The 12,338-nt window shown below is 33.2% G+C and overlaps 1 protein-coding gene and 1 long non-coding RNA gene across 2 annotated transcripts; one reads left to right on the top strand and one right to left on the bottom strand.

The window, feature by feature from the left end:
• The first annotated feature begins 2,277 nt into the window (after positions 1–2,277).
• LOC107934528 (uncharacterized) lies at positions 2,278–3,708 on the top strand. Its single transcript, XR_001693927.2, has 2 exons — positions 2,278–3,292; positions 3,375–3,708. It is a non-coding gene; the product is annotated as an uncharacterized lncRNA (long non-coding RNA).
• A 5,293-nt stretch (positions 3,709–9,001) lies between these two features.
• On the bottom strand, positions 9,002–12,039 carry LOC107934526 (purple acid phosphatase 8). The gene is made up of 6 exons (XM_016866977.2): positions 11,749–12,039; positions 10,172–10,328; positions 9,977–10,090; positions 9,761–9,888; positions 9,481–9,677; positions 9,002–9,402 (listed from the first exon to the last, which is right to left on the bottom strand). Exons 1-6 carry the CDS (start codon positions 11,944–11,946, stop codon positions 9,189–9,191), a joined length of 1,008 nt encoding a protein of 335 aa, XP_016722466.1. The 5' UTR covers positions 11,947–12,039; the 3' UTR covers positions 9,002–9,188.
• Positions 12,040–12,338: the final 299 nt, after the last annotated feature.

Here is a 12,338-nt window from a genome sequence, read left to right on the forward strand (position 1 = left end):
AGGTCAGTGTAGTCGCACCCTGTAACAGGGGAGACTTTAACTAATAAACTGTACTAATTGGCCTAACCAAAAATTCTAGAAAAAATTATGTAGATGGACATATGAGTCTAGTTTCAGGGAAAAATTACGAAACTGATTTTCGAGTTTTGGAACTCAAGATATGATTTTTAAAGTGACAGTGACGCAGTTAGCCAACTGCCTGGAAATTTTTAAAATGGACTGTGAAAATGAGTGGTTTAAGCCGTTAACCCCTCGTGTCCGACTCCGGCAGCGGTCTCGGGTGCGGGGTGTTACAAATGATATATGCACGAATGGGGTGAAATTTATTAAAATCAATTCAACCAAGCTGCCAATTTTCAAGTTTGGAAGATTATTCAAATTGTGATGAATTTTTGGATAGGATCCAAGCATATCTAGGCTAAGATATCTGCATAGTGTTCAAATAACTATCTCTTATCGTCAAAAAGCACTTTGAATCACTCAATTTCGAATCCGGGAGCTCAAGTTATGATCATTTTACTGAAGACTGCGCAAGCAAATTTTTTTTACAAGATTATTACAAAAAATTATGAGTTTCGCGCTTTAATTCTATTTTAACTCATATTGTATTCTAGTTTAAAGCCTAATTTTGATTATATATGAGCTCAATATTCTATTAGATTTTATTATTTTGTTATTTATTTATTTCACATTTTAGGATATTTTTAAGTATTTAAAATTGTTTAGAAGTTTTATATTTCTTAGTCAATAAGAAAATTTAGTTATACTAAAACTACTTCTGGTTTAGATTAGTTAGAGTTTCATTATACTTGAGAGTTTTACTTGGATGTAATTAGCTAGCCCATATTAAGATCTCTTTATTATTCATTAAAGGCATTGATTCATTCATTAATAAAATTTTCAACTCTTGTAGTTAATTTATTTCGTGCAATATTGTTTTTTGTAATTTTTTGAAGTGATTCTTCTTCATGATTTTCTTCAATGAGTTATGGGAATCTATTTTTCATCTTTCAATTTGTCAAAAATTATTTCTTAAAGGGTTTATTAGAGCCATTAATTGAATTTGTTGGGGTTTATATCTTAAAGGGTTTATATTTTTCATCCATATGCATTATCTTATTCAATCCATCTTCCAGCTTTTAATTTATGTTTTCTTTATTTGTCTATGTTTTGAATCTTTATTTTTTTATTCTTGAATTTATTCTTTTAGTTGTTTGCGTTTTTTTAAATATATTTGTTCTTAATTTCAATTTTTTTTTAAGTCGAACAATTTAAATACAATTTTGATCCATTGTTCCCTATCATTAGCATTAGAGGATACTCAAGAGTTGAAACTTCAATGCCTTTTAACCCTTCCTCTTCCTTTTTGCAGATTTTTTCATCCCATCTACGAGCTACTAACCCAACTTGCTAAAACCAACATCTAACAATTATTAATTTTTTTGTTATAATATTCAAAGTATATCACTTATAATCTAATAACGCATGTAGTTTTCTACTTTCGTTTCAATAAGTACGATAAACATATTATTATTATCATTTTTAAACTAAAAAGTACAATTATTTTATTAATAATATTTATTAAAACATGTTAAAAATTACTTTATATATCTAAAGTAAAAATGTTAATAAGACAATTATGAACTTAAAATAAATAAAAATAAATAAGACAATTATGAACTTAAAATAAATAAAAATATTTTTTCATCTAATAAGAAGGTTTATTAATATGAATATTAGAAGTATAACGCATATATATAATCTAATAATGCATGTAGTCTTCTCCCTCCATGTTTCTAAATATCATAAAATATTATTAATATAATGTTCAAACTAAAAAAATAATTATAATAATTCTATTAACAACTAATTAACATATAAAAAAGTACTGTAAATATGACTATCGAAACAAAAATATTATTTGTTAAGGCAGTGTCAATTGTTTGTCATTGCTCGGATTATAAATTTCTCATGTTTAGTGTTGTAAATTTTAATGTAAGTGACGAATTGAATCCGGAAAGTGTTAAATATTGTAATCACTTAGAGTATAAATTATTAATATAGTGGATTATTTATTTGGACAAAGTCTTAAAAAAATCGAAGTGCGTAAACATATCAATTAATCATTATTTTCTTGCTTTGTTCATTACCGGTGCTTGAAGCGATGCGAGCATTACTCGAATTTGCTTGCAAATGTAGAACTTTCATTATTTATCACCTACAACATATAGATTATTCATTTTAAAACTAAAAAAGAACATTTTTTTTAAACAAATAATCAGATTGGGCTTATATAAATAAAACAAACAAAAGTCCACTTGAAATTAAGGCCGGACATAACCCCTGGCCCAATAAAACCTTGACTGGAAAAGACAAAAAAACTAGCTTAAAAAAATAATAAAGAAAACTCTAGAACATCAATTAAATTCTACCGTCCTATTTGCCCAATCAAATACTTTGATGCCTGCCATTTCCATCTTTTCTTTCAATTCAGACTTAATGGCAATACCATTTTCCAAGGGAAGCTTTAAACCACCGATACTTTTGATCTGCCAATTTAGACTTCCCCCTTTCTTCCTTCTCCCCCCTTCTTCAATCCGGTTCTCTTTCGTAGTCGATATTCCTCTGATTTTCGGCATACGTGGGAACGCTTTCAACCGGGTACATTTCTTCTTTTCTTCTTAATGATTCTGTTGCAAGTGTGTGTGCTAGACCATTCGCTGATCTTGGAGTATATTATTCAAACCTTACTCTGCTAGGTCTGGACTGTAGTTGTTGAATATCATGAATATAGACCCCTATTTGCGATTTATCTTCCCCTTTCACCTTGCATTTCTTTATTACCGATAAAGAGTCGCCTTCAATAATGATTTCCTTCTCTTGCATGTCGAGTGCTATTTGGGTCGCTTTTCTACAAGTGAGTGCTTCGGCTGGGAAGGCGGAAAGAACTCTGTAGTGAATCTCTGTGCATGTTAGGAGGACAAAACCTTCGCTATTTCTGACTACTATCCCGAAAGCCGATTGTCAGATGCGCTCATTATATGCTCCGTCAAAGTTTATTTTTACTATTTGACCAGGTGGGTGTTTCCATTTAGTATTCTCCTTTGAAACTATGGAAGTAGTGCTCTCCAAACCATCCACTTCTTTTAAGTATCTATGTACAAAGCATACAATTTCCTTACCAGATCTATTTGTTTTATCATGTACTTGAGCATTTCTCTCCCCCCATATGGCACATAACGTACAACAAAACAGTCTGCAAAGGGAAGTTGGCTGGTCAACGAGGATCCTGGTAGGCCACAGTTCGAACTCTAAATTTATTTCCTGTAAAAAGTTAACAGCCGATAATGATCCCCATACTGCCTTTGATACAGGACAATCCCAAAAGAGGTGGTCCATTGTTTCTGCTCCTTCACCACAACAAGGACATGTTGGACTATTTACTAGTTTCCTACAAGACATATTTACCCGAGTAGGCAAATAGTTCCAAGAAATTTTCCAGCATGTAATTATAATTTTTTTTTTGGTAGATCTAGGCTCCATAGTTTTTTGTAGAAAGCTTTGTAGTCAGGATGTAAAGCATAAATTCTAGGTTCCATACTTTGTAATAGTTTATAGGCTCTTCAAACTGAGGATTTGCAGCTCTAAACCCTAAAATCAGCGTGAGGTTATTTTATCAATAGGAAGCAGAGAATCTTTTCGGCCGCTTCTTCTGGGAAGGTATTGACAATCAGCTCTCTATTACATTTCCTTTCGTAATTACAGATTAGCTTCGCAACTTTATAATCACGCAAATTGACATTAATTGAAGATAATCTAAAATTTCTATAATCTGGGATCAACGCATCATTATAAACTGAAATGTTCGTACCAGTACCTACCTTCCAATAAAGTCCATCTTTCAATACACCTTTTGTTGCCCATAAACTTCGCCATACATAGGAGCTATTATTTCCTGAACTCGATTTAAGAAAATCAACTTCCGAAAAATATTTCGCTTTAAAAGCTTGCGTTACTAATGAGTTTGGGTTATCTAAGATCCTCTAGCCTTGTTCAGCTAAGAGAGCTATGTTGAACTGAGCCATGTTTCTGGACCCCATTCCACCACCTTCTTTTGAGTGACACAAATGCTTCCATTGACACCAGTGAATACCTCTTTTCCCAAAGCCTTTTTGCCACCAAAATTTTGCTAAAACATTCTCGATTTCAGCACATAATGAATTTGGTAGGAAGAAGCAAGACATTGTATAGGTTGGAATTGCCTGGAGAACTGCTTTAATAAAAACCTCCTTTCCCCCTTGCGATAATAACCTAGTACTCCAACCTTCAATACGCATAGAGACCCTTTCTTTTAAGTTTTGAAAAGACTTGTTTTTCCTTCTCCAAACCACATTAGGAAGCCCCAAGTACTTTTCAGGATTAGTTGAGCTTCTGACTGTCAACAAGGATGAAATTTCTTCTTGTTTATCTTCACTAGTGTTTGAGCTGTAAAAAATCGTTGACTTGTTAAAATTCACGCATTGGCCTGAGCGTCTTTCATATTTTCCAAGTATATCTTTCAATATCATTGCTCCCCTATCCGTTGCTTCCCCAAATAAAATGTAATCGTCTATGAACAGTAAATGAGAAATCTCTGGCCCTCTTCTACTTACCTTCGCACCTTTTAACAAACCCTCCCCCATAGCTATTCTCATCAGTGCTGAAAGTCCCCATAAAGGTTAAAAGATTCTTCCATTCATTCCATTTATATTAACTGTATAGGAAGCTGTAAAGATGCATTTCATGATCAAACCCACCCAATCTCTTGAGAATCTCATCTGTAGCATAACTTTCTCTATGAAAACCCATTCAACTCTATCATAAGTTTTACTCATATTTAGCTTAACTGCCATATAACCCTTTTTTCCCTTGCGCTTTTGCCAAAACGTATGTAAGATTTCATATGCTAAAAGCACATTGTCAGAAATAAGTCGCCCTGGGACAAATGCACTTTGTACACTGTCTATACAACTACCAATGACTATGGAGGCAGTTTGCTATTGCTTTTGCCACGATTTGGTAAATAACCGTGCATAAGTTTATAGGCCTGAAACTAGTCACTTTAGTTGGGCTGGACACTTTTGGGATGAGCATTATATTTGTCATATTAAGGGACTCAAAATTCTTATCACTATTTAGTATATCTAAATAGAAAGATTCAAGATCCTTACCAACTATATGCTAGTATTTATGAAGAAATAGAGCTGGGAAGCCATCAGGTCCTGGGGCTTTAGTGGGCCTCATGCCTTTCAAAGCTCTTTGGATTTCTTCTGCTATAAAAGGAGATGATAGAGTAGTGTTTTGCTCATAGGAAATTTTATTAACAATTCCCCTTAAACAATGAGATGGATCTTCAGCTCCACTTGACATAAAAAGTCTCTCAAAAAATAAAGTAGCTTCCCACAAATCTCTGAACCGTCAGTAATTTCCTTTCAATCAATCACTTCCAACCTCAAAATTGTATTGATTCATCTCCGGCCTGAGACACATTTATTAAAATAGACTGTATTTTTATCTCCAAGTCGAAGCCAATTTGCTCTTGCCCTTTGTTCCCAATACATTTCATCTTTATCGATCTCCATATTTAGATTGATTTTTGTATCAATGATCCCTGCCATTGTTTCGTCATCCCTTTCTCTCTCTAGTAGTATTTCAAGATCCTTTGTTAACTTTTTTTTTAGTCCCTCTTTCGTTTTCCTGATAGTACTCGCCCAACTCTTCAATTGTGATTGTAATCTTTCAAGTTTCTCTGCTAACGTGCCTGTATATGAATCCCATATGCCCTTAATTTCTTTTTCAAGAGTTTCCTTCATAGTCCACCATGCCTCAAATTTAAATTTAGGACTCATTGTTAATACGCCACCGCTTTTTATTTTTATGTTTAAAAGGAGAGGACAATGATTTGACATTGAATATGGAAGATGTTGAATGCTGCCCAATGGGAACAATTTATCCATTTTTCGTTTGCAACTCCTCTATCCAATATTTCCCTAATATTTATTTCCGGCAACTTTCCCTTTTCCCATGTGTACCAAACCCCTTAGTAGCCAATGTCAACAAGTTGGCATTGCTCTAATGCCTCCCTAAATGATTCCATTCTCCCTTCTTCCCTTTGGATTCTACTACTTTTTTCAAAAGAAAATATAATTTCATTAAAATCCCCATATACTATCCAAGAGAGATTTTGATCTTGACCTAACTTTCTGAGCATGAACCACGAAAGATTCTTATTATTCAAATAAGGTGAACCATAAAACCCCGTAAACCTCCATTCTTCTTTAACACCACCCTTCTTTATCATTACATCGATATGCCATTTGGAAAAACTTTTTAAAGTGACTGAAATATCTTTTTTCCATGCTAGACACAGGCCACCCTTAGAACCCTCTGCTTCAAAATCGATTCCATTCGTAAAACCACAGCTCCTCCTAACTTTCTCCATACATTTTTTTGTCAATTTTCGTCTCCTTTAAGAAGACAATGTTGGGATTATGCTGCTTTAACAAGTATCGCAGTCTCTGTTTTGCCCGTAGACTCCCCAATCCACGGACATTCCAGCATACGCTTTTCATTGTGTCAGGTCGGCTTGCCATTTGGTAGCCGTCGATCCATAATTATTAGGGACAATATTTTGTTCCAAATTTTCACTCATTTCCTCCATGTGAGCTCCTTTATGATCCGCTATATCCTCTTATTTTAACCTTTTTACTCCATCTTCATGTGATTCGCCTATGTTGTTTTTTCCCTCCTCGATTTATGGAAATTTCCTCTTCCCCATGATACTTTCATTGTTTTGAAATTTTGGCACATTTGCTGGAACCATTCTTTTCCAGCTAGACTTCTTTTTTATTGTAGAGCAATTCCCCATCACGCTGTTACTTTCAATTGATATTGTTGTCTTCATCATTCCAGGATCTACTGCCTTATTTTTTAATAGTTCCTCCAAACCTAGCACTTGTAGTCCGTCTTGATGCTTTCCTAGCATATTATTCCCTTCTGCTGTGTTTCGTCCAAGCCCAGCAACTATAGGCTGTTCTATGTATTCAGTATAAGAACTTTGAGAACCCATCTTTAATGAAAAAGCATTTAACTTCATACTCTCTTTTCCAACCAGCTTTTATTCTGCTTTTAAAGCCACAGAGAATGGTGGATCATCTCTGACTTTATTTTTTTCTGCAGAGCTTAACTCAATGCAATCATTAATACCATGCCCCCATTCTTCCACAACCAAAGCAGAAAATCGGTAACTTCTCATATTGGAAGGAGATCCATGATTTAGAATTGCTATCACTAGAAACAAAGATGCCTCTAAGTAAGGGTTTTTGTACATCCAAATTAATTCTTAATCGACATACCTCTCCAATAATTTCAGATCTAATAACCCCTCCGAAAGTAACACCAATGGCATGCAATAGATCTTTCTTATCAAATTCTGGAAGGCACGACCCTAATATGATCTAGAACGGTGACGAGTTGAGTCGGATCTGACTTATTTCAACCGATTTACTTAATCGATCGAAAAGAATAAGGTGCTTACGAAACAACCACGGTCGTCCCTCCATTACTGTCTCCAGATCTTCTTCTAGATCAAAAATAATTAGGAAGAGATTTTGGTCTGCCAACTGGATCTCAAATCTTTTCATTGTCTTTCATATGCTCTTCATCTGTGCCTTAAAGCTCTCTGTATTGTAGGGTTTTTTTGTCCAAATAGAGCATATAATAAGAGTAGGTTTAACATTCGATTCCACCAATGAACTTTTAACTGATAATTGAATAAACTCTTCCGTCAACAAGGAGATCTCGTCGTTCCTCTCTCTGGTATCGCCACCACTCTCCTCCATCCCAAGCTACAACAGTTGTTGTTTTCTCTAAGACTCTATGAAAATGAAAAGTACTCTTGATTTTCAGAGAGAATAAAAATATTAAAAAAAGGGAACATTATTTAATGCATGTTAAAATAACTAATTTATTAATATCGATTTTTCAATAAAAATTGAAAGGTAAAAAAGTACGGCCGGTGTGCAACCAATTCAATTTTTAAAGATCATAGAAATACAATTTTTAAAATATTTTATATATTTTTTTATCTTTCAATAATAGTTATTCACATTAATTATAAAAAATAAAAATAGTAAAATATGTGATAACAAAAACTAGTTAAAAAAATTAATTAAATGCGTATAAATTTGTTGAATAATTATACTAAAGCACAATATTGTGATTAAAGTGATTTGACGTAGGGTATTTGGGAGAGTATATTCCAGAGCTTATTCGCATATGCCTGGAATTAAACCTTTTGGAAGCATATTCGTCAAATGCAGCATCCAATAATCAACCCAACAACCAGCAAATATATTAATAATTGAACCATCAATCTGTTTCATCATCATCATACTTATATAACATGTTGATTCTTCTTCTATCTCTGTTTATTTTAATTAACAAATGAAATTAATTAGTGATATTTTTGGTGATAACCAAGTGCGTCCACATAATTTAATTTTCATTATATTTTTATATTACGTAATTGTCAAGAAATAAATAAGCTTGAAGTGGGCTTACGTTCACAAAAACTGCTAAATCCCTCCTTGTGGTTAATTTCGTCTGCATTAATAAGAAAATCCACTCGTTTTCGCTACTTTTTCTTTTCTTCTCCTCACTAATTTATAGGGACATTGAGTTATTAAATTGCTTTGACATGTGGACTTCACTAATCATCATATTGGAATTTCTTTAATTTGGGTTTTGTGATTATAAAAAGCTATTTTTATGAAAAAAGAAAGAGCCAACTAGCCGTGTCGTGAAGAAATTCTTTTGCTTACGAATCTGGCTATTATAAATGAGTTGATTATTTTTTGCAACCCAACCCTATACTTAGGTGAGCATGAGTATACTTGCTATTCACACAAATAATCAAACACTTGGGCAGCCTAATTCAACACAATAAAAGACACAATAAAAGTTTAGCTTACTTGATTCTTGCATATACTTTTTAAAAATAACATACGCTTATAATTCCATATCTAACTTTCTTTGTACCAAAGAAAACATATTAACAGAGTTCGTCTCCTATTCATTTCCCCTGCTTCTGATATTGCAGCTCCTTGGTCAGGCAATGGAAGGTGTTTTAAAGGGTTAAAAACGTTGGCTTAGATAGCGAAAGAAAGTTGCTTGGAACTGCTCCAATTGTGCAAAACATTACCAAAAACGTCATAGAATTTAATGCTAACTTCAGTAGGAGTCATTTCCACTGACATGAAACCTTGTCCATCATGATAAAATTTCAGTTCTTGTGGATTCCACCAACTCACGTCTCCCCTCCATGCCTTTGATCCCCCTCCACTTGTCATGAATTGGGTTCCACTACATTGTTTTGGGGACCATAATCAACCATTTTAGTCACTACCCTTTTTCCAAATTTTAAGTTACAAAAAGATATACCAGTCACTGCTGCTTATGTGCTGTAAGCAATGGTCATGCCCATTAATATAAAGATCAACGTCGTATGTCTGAAGAAGTGGAAGGAGATGAATGTTAAGCTCCTTAGTGTTCCCATGGTGTCCTGCACTCTTGATTGCATGGTGACCTACTACTATCTTCCACTTTGCTCTGGATTCTCCTATTGCCGATTCCACTTCCTATACATCAATATTGCCACCCACATTTATAACATCTGAATCCGAAACATATTCGAATACGAGAATTTTAAAAGAAAAAGTACCATCAAGAGATTGTTAAGGTATTTCTCTCTGGGTAATATGGTTTTCCAGTCATAAACATGATCTTCTGGGTCAGAGAAGTATTTGGTCACGAATGGAGTAGTGTCCACAAAGAAAAATTCTGCTATTTCTGCCAACAATAATGAGAGCCAAAAAGAAAATTAAAATATGGTAAAAAGAAAAAAAGGTTAATAAAATTAGATATTTGGGTTAATTACCAGGTCCAGCATTGAGGACAAAAGATCTCAAACAAAGCCATCTGCTATCCATCTTTGTAAGGATGGGACTTAATTGAGCCTCAGCGTTGCCCCTATAATCATGATTACCCAACACTGCCACCAAAATAAATAAATTAAATTCCCATTTTAGAATTAGTATTTAAAAATCGATTGCATGGGGTTGAAGATTCGTACCATTGTACCATTGTTTTTGCAAGCTGGGAGCTGTATAAATATCAGTGAAGGATTGATGGAACAATGGATCGTCAACGGCGGTCAAACCATTGTCGTAAAAATTATCGCCGGTTGAGATTATGAAGTCGATATCTAATTGCTCTCCGATTTTCCCCATCTGAGCCATTAAATTTTTATCATTAAATTAAAAAATCAATGTTTTATCGATATATCTTATGGTTTTTTATATAAAAAATAAAATTGCTTTGAGTAATTTGTAATAATGGTTTACTACCTATTTTGGATCTTATACTATACAAAAATTATCAAATTGGTCCTTAAAGAAATTTTTTTTGTCATTTTAGCCAGTATACTTTCTTTCCATTTATCCGTTACTATTTCAAAAAGCACTAAGTAAACCAATGAAGTGATACCACTGTGATGAAAAAAAATTCAAAATAATATCATAAATTCAAAAAAAATCATAAAATCCAAAAAGACAAAAAAAAGGCTTAAAAATTCTAAAAACTAAAGATTCATTAATTAATTTTAAAATTATAAAAAATAAATTTCATAAAATTTAAAAAAAATAATCTAAAAAAACCTAAAATTCCAAAAAAAAAGTAAAATTGGACATCTAGAATTTATTTTGAAATTGTTATCTTTTTGGAAATATATAAATATATAAAATTATTTTTAAAATACAGATCTAGATTCAAACTGGAAAAATGCATGTCTAAGGTTAAATCTAAAATGCATTTTTTTAATTGAAATTTAAAAAAAATGTAGGTTTGTTTAGAATTTTAGGTGTTTTTAGAAAGTTTTAAAATTTTATTTGTAAGGTTTTTGCACTTTAGGTTGGATTCGCTTAGGTACTTTTCTTAATAGAAATTGTGAATGGTGTAACAAAATAAACATAAACGGAAAAAATTACAAAGGCTAAAGTGATCCAATTTATGTATAATATGGGAGGTACTAAACCTAAAATAATGTAAAGAAGAATTGTTAGGTGAAAATATTTTTACAAGGGAAATGGGATATAGGAATTTATTTAACACCAAATTTGTATTGAGTGATAATAAAGTTTTTTTTTAAATTTTTTGGTTCCAATACGTGTATAGTTAGGATTGTGATTTTGGATAGGTGTAGAGATGTGATTGGTTGGAAACGGCCAAAACTGAAACAGGAATTTTCTAGTCCAAACTATATGAAACCCAATCAACGTGTGAGAGACTTACGAAACTGGCTAACTTTGTCCATTCCCCTCACTGTTCTCACTTGAGGAATATTAAACTGTAAAAAGAAGAAAAGAAAAAGAATCTGGGATTTTATTTGGAATTATACCATTCCAAAAGTTTTTTAAAATGATTAGACTGTAAAAACAATGTTCATTGGCATCTTCATTTTATTCTATTGGACTTTAGTAGATAGTTTTGTTGGATATAAAATTTTAAGACGAGTGATGATGGAATTCCTAAAAAGCTTCGGACCAAAATGATTTTCTTCTTAATAACAACCAGAAAGAAAGAGGAGAACGTTACTTGCGTTTTCATAAAACATTTAATGACAACTTTTAAGAAAGTAGAAAAGCAAAAGACCTGAAAAGCAACTTGAGATTGGTTATAGTGTCCTCTCCTTCCCCAGTCTCCGACCACCAGGAAGCTCAGAGACCCATCTGGTTTGCCTGCGTGTTCAAACCGCTCAAGCTCTGCCACACACGATATTACAAACAACCCAACAACCAACGTCCACGACACGAGCCTTTGGTTCATAGCTTTTTTGGTTGGAACAACCATATTTATGTGAAATGAGGTGAGAGTAGGGAGGCAAGGCAAGGTAGAAAATGAAATGAAGAGTCCTGCTATCCACGCTATTTGTAACCAGTTGGAGCATATAATATGTTTTTACGAGTGTAGGATTAAAAATCATTTTAAAAGTCCCACGAAAATTCCTTAGAATGACGTAAGGCTATAAGATTGACTGAATGAAAGCATACATTAATAAGAAAGAACCAATAACCCACCAAACCTTATGGCCCAAACTGGTCTTAAATCCACCAATTAAGTTAGCTCTGACTTCATCCTACTCTTTTAACTTTACCTCAAATCTGCTATTAGCTGTTGTGTGTTCTCTATTTCATCCTTATATTTATTGATTAAATTGCCTGGAATTTTGTGAAAAATAATAA

This window comes from Gossypium hirsutum, chromosome A01 (genome assembly GCF_007990345.1).
Source record: "Gossypium hirsutum isolate 1008001.06 chromosome A01, Gossypium_hirsutum_v2.1, whole genome shotgun sequence".
NCBI lineage: Eukaryota > Viridiplantae > Streptophyta > Magnoliopsida > Malvales > Malvaceae > Gossypium > Gossypium hirsutum.

Coding starts and splice junctions, on each gene's coding strand:
- LOC107934526 (XM_016866977.2), bottom strand. CDS start 11,946: ATGGTTGTTCCAACCAAAAAAGCTATGAACCAAAGGCTCGTGTCGTGG. Junction 10,091..10,171: donor GCAAAAACAATGGTACAATG/GTACGAATCTTC, acceptor TTTTGGTGGCAG/TGTTGGGTAATCATGATTAT. Junction 9,889..9,976: donor TGTCCTCAATGCTGGACCTG/GTAATTAACCCA, acceptor TATTGTTGGCAG/AAATAGCAGAATTTTTCTTT.